General features: G+C 43.1%; 1 protein-coding gene across 1 annotated transcript in view; it reads left to right on the top strand.

Annotated features, from left to right (window-relative positions):
- The window catches only part of NEDD9 (neural precursor cell expressed, developmentally down-regulated 9), an 80,206-nt gene extending 68,728 nt beyond the window's left edge, over window positions 1–11,478 (top strand). The window contains exons 6-7 of the mRNA XM_086965244.1: window positions 2,492–2,581; window positions 6,512–11,478. Of these exons, the coding sequence (XP_086821370.1) occupies window positions 2,492–2,581; window positions 6,512–7,021 (600 nt within the window). The 3' untranslated portion in view covers window positions 7,022–11,478. The remainder of the gene's footprint in view (window positions 1–2,491; window positions 2,582–6,511) is intronic.
- Window positions 11,479–12,246: the final 768 nt, after the last annotated feature.

Genomic DNA, 12,246 nt, shown 5'->3' on the forward strand with positions numbered 1-12,246 from the left:
GGAGAAAGGTATAAGAAGAAAGAACCTGCAACAGCGGGTTAAAAAGTGCAGGCTAGTGGGAAAAAGAGGCGTCCGGTGGAATCAAGATTGGGCAGCCTCGTTATTGGATGGCCCCATCTGGTAGCACCACAGCAAGTTCCCTAGAAACACTTTGGGCCACTGCGCTTATTTTTTTTTCGTTAAGCACTGGTGTAACTGCAGTTTCATTTGATCATTCAAGCCAAAGTGATATAGGATTAATGATTTGTCAAGGATCTTACCCTTCTGGTAGATCTATTCCTTCCAGCTTGACTGTCATGAATAATATGCATGCAGTGATCTCATGTTAGCCATGGGGTGGGAGCAGAGTACACCATTCCTCTTCTATGCAGGCACTGACCTCCAGCGGTTGCTCCCATGACAACGCAGGAGGGGGGTTTGTGCGAAGGGGGCCCTTTAAAAGAAAAAAAATAGAAAACCTAATTGACCGGATCTCGTGCCTCCTCTGCTCCTGGCCGTGTCCAGCATTTGGCGTTTTCCTGATGCTTTCCAGGAAGAAGAACAGGCATCCTCCCTCCCCTCCCCCAAGCCAATCACTACGCTGCAATGGCAGCGTTGTGATTGGTGCGAAGGCCATTTTCTCTATGTAGACTGCATGCAGCATACATAGAGAAAATGCAGAAAGTGCATGACTGGTTTGGTCGGCCCCAGAGGGCCGATCAGTCACGGCCCACAGCATTGGGCAAGCCACTCCACTCCGACCCACTCACCGTCCCGAACCAGTCATACCGATCTGCTTTCTCGCAACGCGAGAAGAAGAAACAGAAAATGGTATTTAAAATACCATTTTATGTTTCTGCTTCTCGCACTGCGAGAAAGCAGTGGGGCGGCACTCCTCTGCCCTAATGGAGGAGCCGCCCCTGCTGACTTCTACCCTTTTGTGATATGGGTGATGCTCTCCCTTCAGTTATATACCAGGCACCTTCACAGGGGTCTCCGTCTGACGAACCCAGAAATACCTCTGTCAGTTCATTGCCCACATTCAGCAGTAGAAATGCAAAAACTGATCATTCTGCCCTTTATGTTGCTGTAGCAGTGATCTGAATCGGTTTATAGCCGAAATCACGTTGCAATCTCCATATATCAGTTTTTCATTGCAGCACGCCCCAACACAGAAGTGCTGCCTATTACGCCCATGTTTCACCTTTATGCCAATGGCCATTTTCATCCAGGCACTCTAGTTCCACTCTCCCTTGCCACGTTTCAACAAGCTAGTCTCCCAGCCTCTACCCATGGAGCTCCACCATGTGCCAGGAAACGCTTCATGCCCACGTTTAGTCTTGAGGCCTAGATGGAGAATCGCATGCCGAGGTTTCCACCTATGCACCAATGTACTGTCATCCTGTAATCCACTACCAGCCAAATTAAACCACAAGAGTTAGAGGCCCATGGAGACTCAGAAACAGGTAGACAAGGGGAAATGCAAGATGCAGGCCCAGGATTGTGTATGGAAATGGAGTTGAATAAAGGAGCGCTCAGTGCTTTGAAGCTCCAGACATGGAGCTGGGGAACACCTAGCCTCAGGGTCTGAGAAGTCTACACAGGGGTTGAGACATAGAGCCAGGGAGACTGACAGAGAGGCTTCATTCCAGGAAAACAGAAGATGCAAGAGAAGTAGGACAGTGGACCTGTGAACAGGAGCAGACTGAATGAGCGAGGACAGGTCAGACTTGAGCACAGTAAGCTTTGTATCAAGATGAAACAGGCAGATATCTGATCTAACATACTTAAATGACCAAACATCCAGGCCAGAATGTGACAGTCGCAAGCCCTTGCACTTCAAAATCACAAAAACACACCCACTTGGGTCATATGGAAGGGACTCCAAACTCAGTGCAATATAATGCCATAAGTGATAGTCATCAGGTGTGAGGTCGTTTAACACGAACCTCCCGGCCCTCGCAAGACCCCCACGGAAAACCATGGTATGATTCAGACCTACACAAGTAGGTGCAAGGTAACAAAAAATCACCCCACCATTTAAAATCCTGATCCTTTAAGCTGCCTTATGTTACAAAATCGGGAGGACTTGGATCCTAAGGAACTAAATTGCACAAGAGGCCAGGATGTTTAACGTGTGGAGCACAAAAAACACAAATCAATGCATTGCTTTGAGTGGCATATTCCAAAAAAAGCTTCATGTATATCCCATTCAATGTAAAGCCTTTGGGAAGAAGCATAGGGGAGGGATGTGTTTTTGCCTGAAGCCACCTGAGGCAATCAGTTTACTGACAGTTGGAGACGTTGGTGGTGGGACAATCACTCAAATATGATTCCACTTTCTTCAGTTTAGTGGGCAGCTGCCTCTGAGGAGTGTGTGAAGTAGTGCATTCGACCTCCAAACATTTTTGACTCCTCCATTGCCATCATTTCGTGTCAGGTGTGCACACTGAAGCCATGGACTGTCTGATAACGCTTTGCTGATTTGCCTTTTTTGATGATCTGCCCACAGGGTAAAGAAGAATTCGAACGACAACAGAGAGAGCTCTTAGAAAAGGAAAATCTTGTCAAGCAGAACAAGACCCTCTTGGAGCAGCACCAGGTAGGCATGTTCACAACTGTCACACAGGGCCTAGTACCGGTCTGAGAGCACTCCGCAGTCTTGATTGAGTTGTTTTGCCTTGGATGTTTGTGCATGGCTGGCAGCACGGGTCACATCACAGGCGCAGCAGCATTGCTATTAAGTTCAAAGAAAAAGGGGGTGAGGGGGAGACTTAACAAGAAGTGCGGGCATAGAAGCTTAACTTGGCATCCTGTTACTAAAGTGTAGCCTCTGTAATTATGGACCTAGCCTAAAACATGTGATTTAGAATCCTGTGCCTCTTTCTGTTTTTTGTTAGTGCCTTTAGACACTTTACACAACAACAACAAGCAAGTACACTTAAAACAATGCAGACCTTTCAGCTGATCCAATGTTGGTCAGCACTGAATTTTATTCAGTATCAGTTGACTGAGTAACAGCTCCCATTCATCCCCGTACATTAATTTCCTCTGAAATCTCGTTCTCTGCATTAGTCACTTAATATGAATGTTCCCCATACATCTTTCTGAAATCCTTCCAAATGCATATCTCACCCTCTCTCCCAGTCCTCTCCTGCACTGTATTTTCACTCTCCTGCATGTATTTTATTTTATCTCCTCCGCTCCACATCACCTCTTGCACTCAGATGCTGCATTTGCTTTTCTTTCGCAATTCTTCAGCGTGTTGAAAAAAGCATAACTGGTCACTGTCCAACAATCCCTTTTCAAGTATTTCTTGAAAGATAAATAATAAAACCTCCTGTGGCTTCATTAGAATAAGCACTTTTGAGCCAGTGCCAAAGTGTGAGTTGGACCATCTATCAAGGAAGTTGATTTTTCTCGTTGCAAGCGCTAGTTGTAAGTGCCCAATTCCTTTAGCCCCTTGAGTGCTCATGACGAGGTCAGCTCGTCATGAGCTACGGCGCTCCGGTGCTCATGACGAGACATCGCCCGTTCCTTGGAATGCTCGCATGCTGGGCTGATTCCCCTGCTGCGCTGAGCGTTCCATCGGAACGGGTGTGGCCATGACGAGCTCAGCTCGTCATGAGAACTGGAGGGCCGTAGCTCATGACGAGCTGACCTCGTCATGAGCACCGGAGCGCCGTACGCGCTCCCCCGCCCCCAGCACAGCAGGAAAACCAGCCACGCAAAGAAGGGGTTAAATTCTAAAGGAAAATATATACAACTATGCACAGATCCCAGATTCACATTTTAGGTCAGTCCTTATTCACTGTTAATCAGGTGTATAATATTGCCAGTTGTTTTGGATTTTCCGACAATGGAAGTAAGGACTCACCACATTTTGGATGTCTCCAGACAGAGTGGTTGTATATTATCTAAGAACAAGGGGCAGGCATCACATAAAAAGCCTATGACACCCTCCACTAGATCTAAAAGTTGACAATAACCTTTATATAGAACATTACTCCAACATTTGTAAGGGAACAACTTAAAATTTGACACATGCATTTGCCAAAACTATTAAACAGGACTCAAAGGAATTGACACACAACATTGAACAACGTATTTCCTAATACTTTCATCTCTGACGCCTCTCCAACAGAAATGCTAATTGTGTCCCAATACGTTATTCTATAAGAATTATTATGGCAAAAGAGAGCAGTTCTTTCCATGAAAGTGTACTTTTTTGCAGCAGCACTGCCTAAAATGGCAGAGACATATGGGGTATCATGAAAGACTGGTGAACGTCAGCTGGGAGGTAGCATGGTAGATGCCACAAAGTGGCAGAAATATGCAAATGTATGACATCTTCAAGCCCCAAAACCTTTGTTGCAGGAAACTTTTCGTTCTGCTAATTCACATATCTTCCACAAGCTAAAAAGAAATGAATTGGAACAGGTCACATGCAAATAACTCTTTCTGCTTCACTCCCTTTCTCTGTTGTCTCCTCGTCTTTCATGGAACAGAGGTCTGACCTGCGAACTTGTAAGCTTGCGAACAATGAGTGCACAGTCTAGCCTTTTAATACGTAAATGTTCCTAGAAGTAATTTAAGTTCCACATAAAAGCACCGACTTGTGTTTGATTTCCAACATAGAGACTAACTCAAATGAATAAGTGAACCCTAATTAAAAAACATCCACCAACCAGTTTCACGTGGAGTGTCATGCATGGGAAAAAATAGCCATTTTTTCCAGAAGGACTTCTAGATGTAAATATGTTCTTGGTGTCTTGGAATGTATGTTACCAATGCAACGCTTATATGTTAAATGCATGTGATGACTCTTTTGGGCTTGCATGGTATTTTGGTACTCGTCAGAATGCAGTTACCAGAGCAGAGTAAATTAGAACATTGATGGATTTGTTTAAAACAAGAATGCTATCTAGCCACCTCGAGGGCTCACACAGAGTTGCTCATTCGGTTTTGCACTCGTACATATACGTATTTCACTGTTGTAGCCTGCAGAACGTTTACCTCCTGTAAAGATCAAAGCAGAACACAGAAGCCCGCACATTTACATCATTTGTTTTGAAGAATTTAAAATGTCCGAATGCAAATCCAATGGTTCAACATTAGCGAAAAAGTATCAGACCACTGTCCGCAACTTCAACGAGAAGTCACCTCTAGAAATGTAAAAATGATATCCTTCGCAACACCTCTCCCGTGCCCTCCGGGCCATTTTTTCAAGGTTGTGAGGAGATTGTTCACCTTAGAACTGGCTGCCATATGCCTGCTGGGGCTGTTTCGAGCTGCACAGTCACTCCTTTATTCGACCCTTGTGCAGTCGTGTGGCGCCATCTTGGTTGCCCCATCCCAGCAGTCCTTGTATGTGCAAGAAAGGAAGAGAAGAGCAGTTAGGGCCTCACTTACAAGTGCAACAGATAAAAGGCCCAGAGGGAAGGCATGGTGGCGACTTCCTGTTGGTGACAACAGAAACATTTAGGCAAATTATCTTCTTCCATAGTGCTCAAATTTAAAGAAAGGTCCAGACGAGAGCAACCGTTATAAAGAGGAAGGAGCAGAGGAGCATATTTACAGCGAAGTGGGGCGTTCTCCTCCTTGGCTTTACCCCGCGATCCGCCACTTCAGAAACGCAAGCTGCACCTTATTTACAGCAATATGGTGCATCCCTGCGTATCCATCTGTGCTAGCACTAAACTGAGCTGCCTAGAGACAACAAAGTTACCCTTGCACCATAGTCTGCATTGAGGGGAAAAATGTTTATGCGCAGGAAGGTCACCCTTCCTGCACATAAACAATCTTGAAATTGTGTTTTGTAACTTTTATGTGTGCTGCTTAATGCAATAAAATAAAACTCGGGCATAACATTAATATAGATATTTTTTCTGACCACCTTTTTTTCAGTATCACTCTAGAACAGCATCGTCTTTACCAAATGCTTTCTGTGCTTCTGATTTGACCAGCACCAGGCGCTTTCAAATTTACTTTATCAAATAGAAAGAAGCAAACACCTTGCTTGTGGCCACTCCTTCACATTCAGACTAAACCCTCTTGCGGTGTGTTTTGCTTCCATTGTTTAATAATTTCTGGAGTTTGTCTTAGACAGCTGTCTCCACCAATAAGCAGTAACCCTGCCATCGGGTTGCTGGGTAACCATAGACCACTTGCAAAATTGCAGGGTTTTTCTATTAGTGAAGGATCTTCGCATGAATTCACAGGCTGCACACGTTGTAAAATTTACATAAGGACAAAGTTATCGCCGAAACCGCTTCTGAAAGCTCTGTGAATTTGCTAAGCTGTCTTGTCTCCATCTGTGGCATTGCTGTAACGTGTGGAATGTAACTGCTGCTGACAGTGCTTGGAAATGGCTGAGTGGAGTGTAGGAATCTGGAGCACAATGCCCTTTTATCAGTGAACACAGTACTGCACAGAGAACCTAGTGATAAAAGAAGGGCTCTCTGCCAGCAAGTGTTTCTTAAACCCACATGGTGTCAAGAAATCTCAAGAGATTGTTTTGTCTTCCTTTCAGGTCAGCCAGATCCAGCAGTTGGAGAAGGAAATCATCACACCCGTTGAACATATCTCAAAATGGGAGTCTCCAGAGAGCTTGCACCCCAAAAACAGCAGTGCTTTAGCCTCCCAAGACAAGCAGCTGCTCTCCTTTTACTCGAACCAGTGTGAAACTCACTTTATCTGCCTCCTGAACGCTATTGACGCTTTTTTCAACTGCGTCCGCGCGTCACAGCCTCCCAGGATCTTCGTCGCTCACAGCAAGTTTGTCATTTTAAGTGCCCACAAACTAGTGTTCATCGGGGACACGCTTTCGAGGCAGGTGGTCACCCAAGACATTCGCAACCGAATTATGAACTCGAGTAATCAACTCTGTGAACTGCTCAAGACTATTGTGGCTGCTACCAAAATGGCCGCCCTGCATTATCCCAGCACAGTGGCTTCGCAGGAAATGGTGGATCGAGTGACTGAACTGTCCAATCACGCGCAATTGTTCAAACTCTCCCTGGTACAGATGGCATCTCTATGAAACACGCCTGAGCAATCGAAGTGGGCAAGGCTGAATGAAACATTGTAAAAACAAATACTGCCGATATTTTTATTGTGTGTAAATTGTATAATATATTTTTGTATATATGCTATATGGATTATTTTTATTACATTTTTATCAATTACGAAATAATATAGACGCCCAAGAAATAAATAGGTTGGGGAAAATGTTACCTTAATATATATATGTATCTACAGCCTACGTAATACAGTAACATTCCATAACGGCACCCACAAATAATAAGCACCTTAAAACATATGCATCCTGAAACAGGAGTAAGCAATGCATGTCGGTCTTATACATGCACCTGCTTACATAATCATGTACTGTCGGCCAAGAATGCCTTACCATAAGGGAAAGTAATTCTCTTTTCATTATCTGCTGATTGCAAGGATTATTGTCCTATGTGTATCTTTTAAGGGGCAAAGGTTCTGCTTTCACAAACCTCATTTTTATGCATAATTCCGGTTTGTGTGCATGTTGTCGGTCTTGCTTGAACGCCATTTGCTTTTTTGTTGAGACAAAAACGAATAGAAACAAACCACCGAGGCACAAGTACCCCAAAATTAATTTGCAACCTTCACTGTATAGTAACTGCATCAACTGTACAATTGAGGACTGTGTAATCCTGCAGAAAATGAGTACCCATTTTTGTAACGGGTTAAGAAAATGTCTGCTGCATGTTGCGACTTAATTTTGCAGCTCCTGTTCAGCCTTCCCCAGCGTTGATAACCATTTGTCTGTTTTTTATTTATTAGGCCTATTCGTTGTTTAAGAATGTTATTGTATTTGGAAACATACTTGGTTGGCTTTAATATGTTCGCAGTGGGATTATGACAATTTGCATAGATTGGGGGGGGGGGGGGTTGCAGGGGTAAAGTTCAACAGTTACAGAGTAACTTTCGAATAGGAATTTCAGCAGACACAGCTGGGCCGTTCTGGTGTTGTGCTCTCACATTCGTTTAAGGGGAGCTTAATCCTTTATTACAAAAATAAAGACAACCACTGCCTTTTTGACTTTGCTGAGACTTTTAATTCAAATTTGTTAGGCTCTGGTAATTTTAAAATGCTTCTTGAAAATAGTTTGGGGCTGGGCAGAGGGAGGTAGATAGAACCCCAGCTGCAGAGCCAGACCCCTTCTAAAACTCACCGGGGACTACATTAGTTACGTAAACACCCCTGGTGAGGGAGCTATGGTAGGGACTGTGTATATTCACGAAGGACACTTAGGTTGGCACCTCCCAAACCCCATACAGCTTTAAAACATACCTAATTTGAAGCCGATAGATTTTGGAAGATTTCTTTTGCTTAGGCCAATGTTTGTGTTTTGTGTATTTTAAAGGGAAACATTCTAGTTACTACGCTTGTGAAATATTTATGCTTACCAGTTTCCCTGACATATTTCAGTTAATGCTATGATCAATTTTCAGTAGGACGAATAGGCGGTGGATTCTTAACTCTCAAATCATGTCATTTACTTGCTCCTTTTAGCAGTTGAGAAGGTTCTGTATTAAACATTCAACTGAAATACCTTCTTGCCAGTGCTTAATTTGTAATAAAATAATTGCTGGGCCCTCATCAGGAGGCTACTAGAGCTGGCACCACCCATTGCTCCTGCCAGCGCTGCCACAACAAAACAATTGACCATCCCACTCCAAAAAGTGTGACAAGTCATACTATACCAGGCCCCCAAAGCCCCAAGAATCTTTTGGGCAGCAGGCATTAGTCATTTCTAATGTATAATTAGTAATAAACATCTCTTGTGGCATATCCAAATTAGGCACTATGTGTCTAATTTGTCATATTTGTCATAGACTGTCATATGTACTGATGTGGACAATTACATGGCGGTGCGAAGCACCTGGAACACCCGGCTCAAATTAGGCACAGCTTTTTGTAACTATAGCTTTAGATCCATATAATATGAAGTTTGGCAGAACCCTGAGGTCATGACTGTCTCATGCCTTCTCCTTTTTACCAACTTCTCCTGATACTTTTCAAGAGCCCAGACAATATAGCACAGTACTGCTCCATTATCTATAATTCCACCGAGCAGGTAGGCGTTGTCCCCCTAGATGCATCAGATATTGCAGTACAGTTGGGAGCGCCATCTTTATAGTCCAACATGTTTCAGAGTTTTTTGTTCCTTAAAGTAATGAAAAATTGTATGTCATATGCTTGTATTTAAAACTGGAACCAGTGCCCTACTACTACTCTGTTGTACGACTGAGAGGTGTACCGTGGTGTAGGTTTATTTTCTTACATCTGACGCCTTGTACCTCCTTGACACGTGGCAAATGCCAGATAGCTAAAGACCCGAGGGCTGTTGTTTTCTTCTCTCTTCCCTTGGCCAGAACCTGCACCATTATGTAAGTAATTACCAGAAAGCAGTTCAAACAGTGTAGTCTCCTGCTTTCATGTCTTCTGTTGTTTTGGTATTTATATGGTGCTTTCCATGCTTCTTGCTAGGCCTCAACTATGTGGCCTGCATGGAGGAAGTATAAACCGTTGGCGAGCAGCAAAGTATAAAAAAGTATTTGCAATGCAGTAGGTCTCCTCTTAATAGCGAGACTTGAGTGAACCAACAGCAAGCAGCAGGGGGGATTACACTCCATGTAGTGATTACTGCAGGTCTTCCAGATAGCACATGGGCGGTGCCTAGGCTCGACCTAATAAATGGCTGTGGAATCAGCCTACTCGTACAGCGATGTAATTAATCCTGCGCTGAAGGCTAACAGTCATCCAAGCCTACTTTGGGACAGTGTTCTACTACCTTGCCTTCAATGCCAGTGCCTCATAGCCCACCAAGGTACAAGTGAAAGCAATGGACTTTCAGTTACTAGGCTTGAGTTGATCTCATTACCGATCCCACCCACTTACTGGCTGGACCAGTGAGGTAGCCTCTGTGCGTTATCTTAATGTTAACACTACCAAAAATGTGGTTTGTGAAGCACGAGCTATTTAGCTAGGCAACATTTTAAAGGATGTAAAGATAATTTAATGTCAGAATTTGTGATGTTTATAACATGCATTTGACAATTTATTATGTGTTTTTAGCAAAACTGTTTGACTTCAGAGATGTGCTGTTAATACTTACATTGGTAAGCCAAAGCCAAGGTGTTATTACTGTATCATGAAGCAAATGCAACGACTGAGTGTGGGCCTTCAGGTCTAATTACTGTTGTACTATAGCTACAAAAAGAAGTGAACCAAACAGAAAAACAGTCTATACCCGATTCAGCCTGGTTTGTTATTTCATTTCATTTCTTGATGATTTGTAATATTCCTGGCAGCGGAAGAGCTTTTCTTCAACTAGAGCTTTGCTTGGAAAAACTATGCATTCTTTAAGCTCTAGGTACCAAAGGTGGTGGTGATGCAGATACTGGCATGTTTGGCCTACAAGTTCTTGCATACGATAAAGGTTCTCGCAGTTTGTGATCGGCCCTAGCGTGGTCATTTTAGCATCTCATACACTTCGATCCCACGGGAGAACCCTCCTCCTCTAAATTGGGCTACTTCTCTTTCAAGCCCTTCCAAAAAACTGAGGCATTATGTTCACAGTAACATGTTTTTTTTTTGTGTTTTCGTTGCATAGTATTTCTAGTATCAGGTAGTATGAGATAAGGTGCAAGCCACCTTAGGAAACAGAAAAGCATGTGTTATGACACTGGCACTATAACGTGCCAGTGCTTGACCTGCTGTGAAAGATTGTATTTTGTAATTCACTGCAGCATTTACAAAGCCCCAGTAATGTTTGCCAAAATCTAATGTGCATGCACGTGCATATGAGAGACGTCAATGTGCTTTGCTGTCTTGTGCATACAGGGTTGTTACCTTTGGTATAATAACTGTTGTTTCCTTGCAAACATATTTGGTGTAACTGTCTCAAAAGAAAATACAAAATAGATTGCTAAAGTCCGATGGTGTCTGGAATGAGGTTCTTATACTTTCTGAGGGTGATTAGGAGGAATGGATTAGCAGAAGTCATAAACCTGCTATTAGATTCCCGTAACAGCTTGAACGTGATCTTGTTTTTGGTATGGACAAGTCTAGTATACAACGTTCCTGTGAGACAACAGATGCATGCAGCTCAAGACCAGCTTCTGTTCATCATTGTCTCTTTCCAAGCTAACCTGAGCTTGAATCGAAAAGTTTAAGAACATACTTGTGCTTTTTTATTCTCACGATGTCCAAAACGTAACTTTTGGATCCTTATAAATGATTTTTTTTCTTCTTGAGGTCCAAATGGCTTTTTGGGCTTTTTATATTCTTTCAGGGTGCCAACGTTTGTTTTAAAGTTTAGAAATTCTATATTGTAAATATGATTCAATATTTCAAAGGGAAATGTGTAATGTATAGTGAAATCAGTTGTACGCCTGTCGCCTTGTAGAGAGTATTTTTAAATCAATAAATCGACAAAGCTATTTCTAACATGTTATTTTGGACTGTCTTGCTTCCTTGTCTGCCAAAAGGTGTCAGAGTGAAGAGAGGGGGGAATCCAGAAGTAATGAAGTGTCAGAAAAGCGTACTGTGTTTTGATTATAATTTCTCCTTTACATGGGAGGAGGGGGGTAGGGGTGTGTGGTTGTATGTATGAATGTGTTTTTACCTTGCTCTCTACCGTCCATACGGGCAAAACATTGCTATGTTACATGAGTGGTGAGAAAATGTAAACGTCATCCCATAGCTGCCAACTTTCCAGTTTTTATCGGGACAGTCCTGGCAAGTTGGACACTGTCCTGGGTGATTCACTATCCCGGGACAGTCCCAGCAATTCAAAGCTAGTAATGAAGCCCGGGAAGGAAAATCTATTCTTGCCTTCTTTTAGTTTATTTTAAAAAAACAGCTCCTCACCAAAGAACAGAAACTATAAGTTCAGCACCACAAAACAAGTACACATTCCCAAAGCGCCACAAACCATGCACACTAAAGGCGCCCTGGACGATAACTTTCTGTTTTAATACTGCCGACATCTTCGAACAGGTACTGTATCTCGCTAAATTTATACTTTTTTTAACAATGCGCTTTCTGATAGCAAATGATTCTTTAAAAAATATGCTGGTTCAAAATCTGATACCACTTGGCAGAGATTGCGATTTTGCTCACAGTGCTTAGGCTTTCCACTTCTGGTCCCTGCGAGTTGCGTTCTTATCGAGACCCATTCCAAGATGGCGGGTGATTTCTTCTGTCCAAAGAATTATTTC

This window comes from Lissotriton vulgaris, chromosome 4_1 (genome assembly GCF_964263255.1).
Source record: "Lissotriton vulgaris chromosome 4_1, aLisVul1.2, whole genome shotgun sequence".
Classification (NCBI taxonomy): domain Eukaryota; kingdom Metazoa; phylum Chordata; class Amphibia; order Caudata; family Salamandridae; genus Lissotriton; species Lissotriton vulgaris.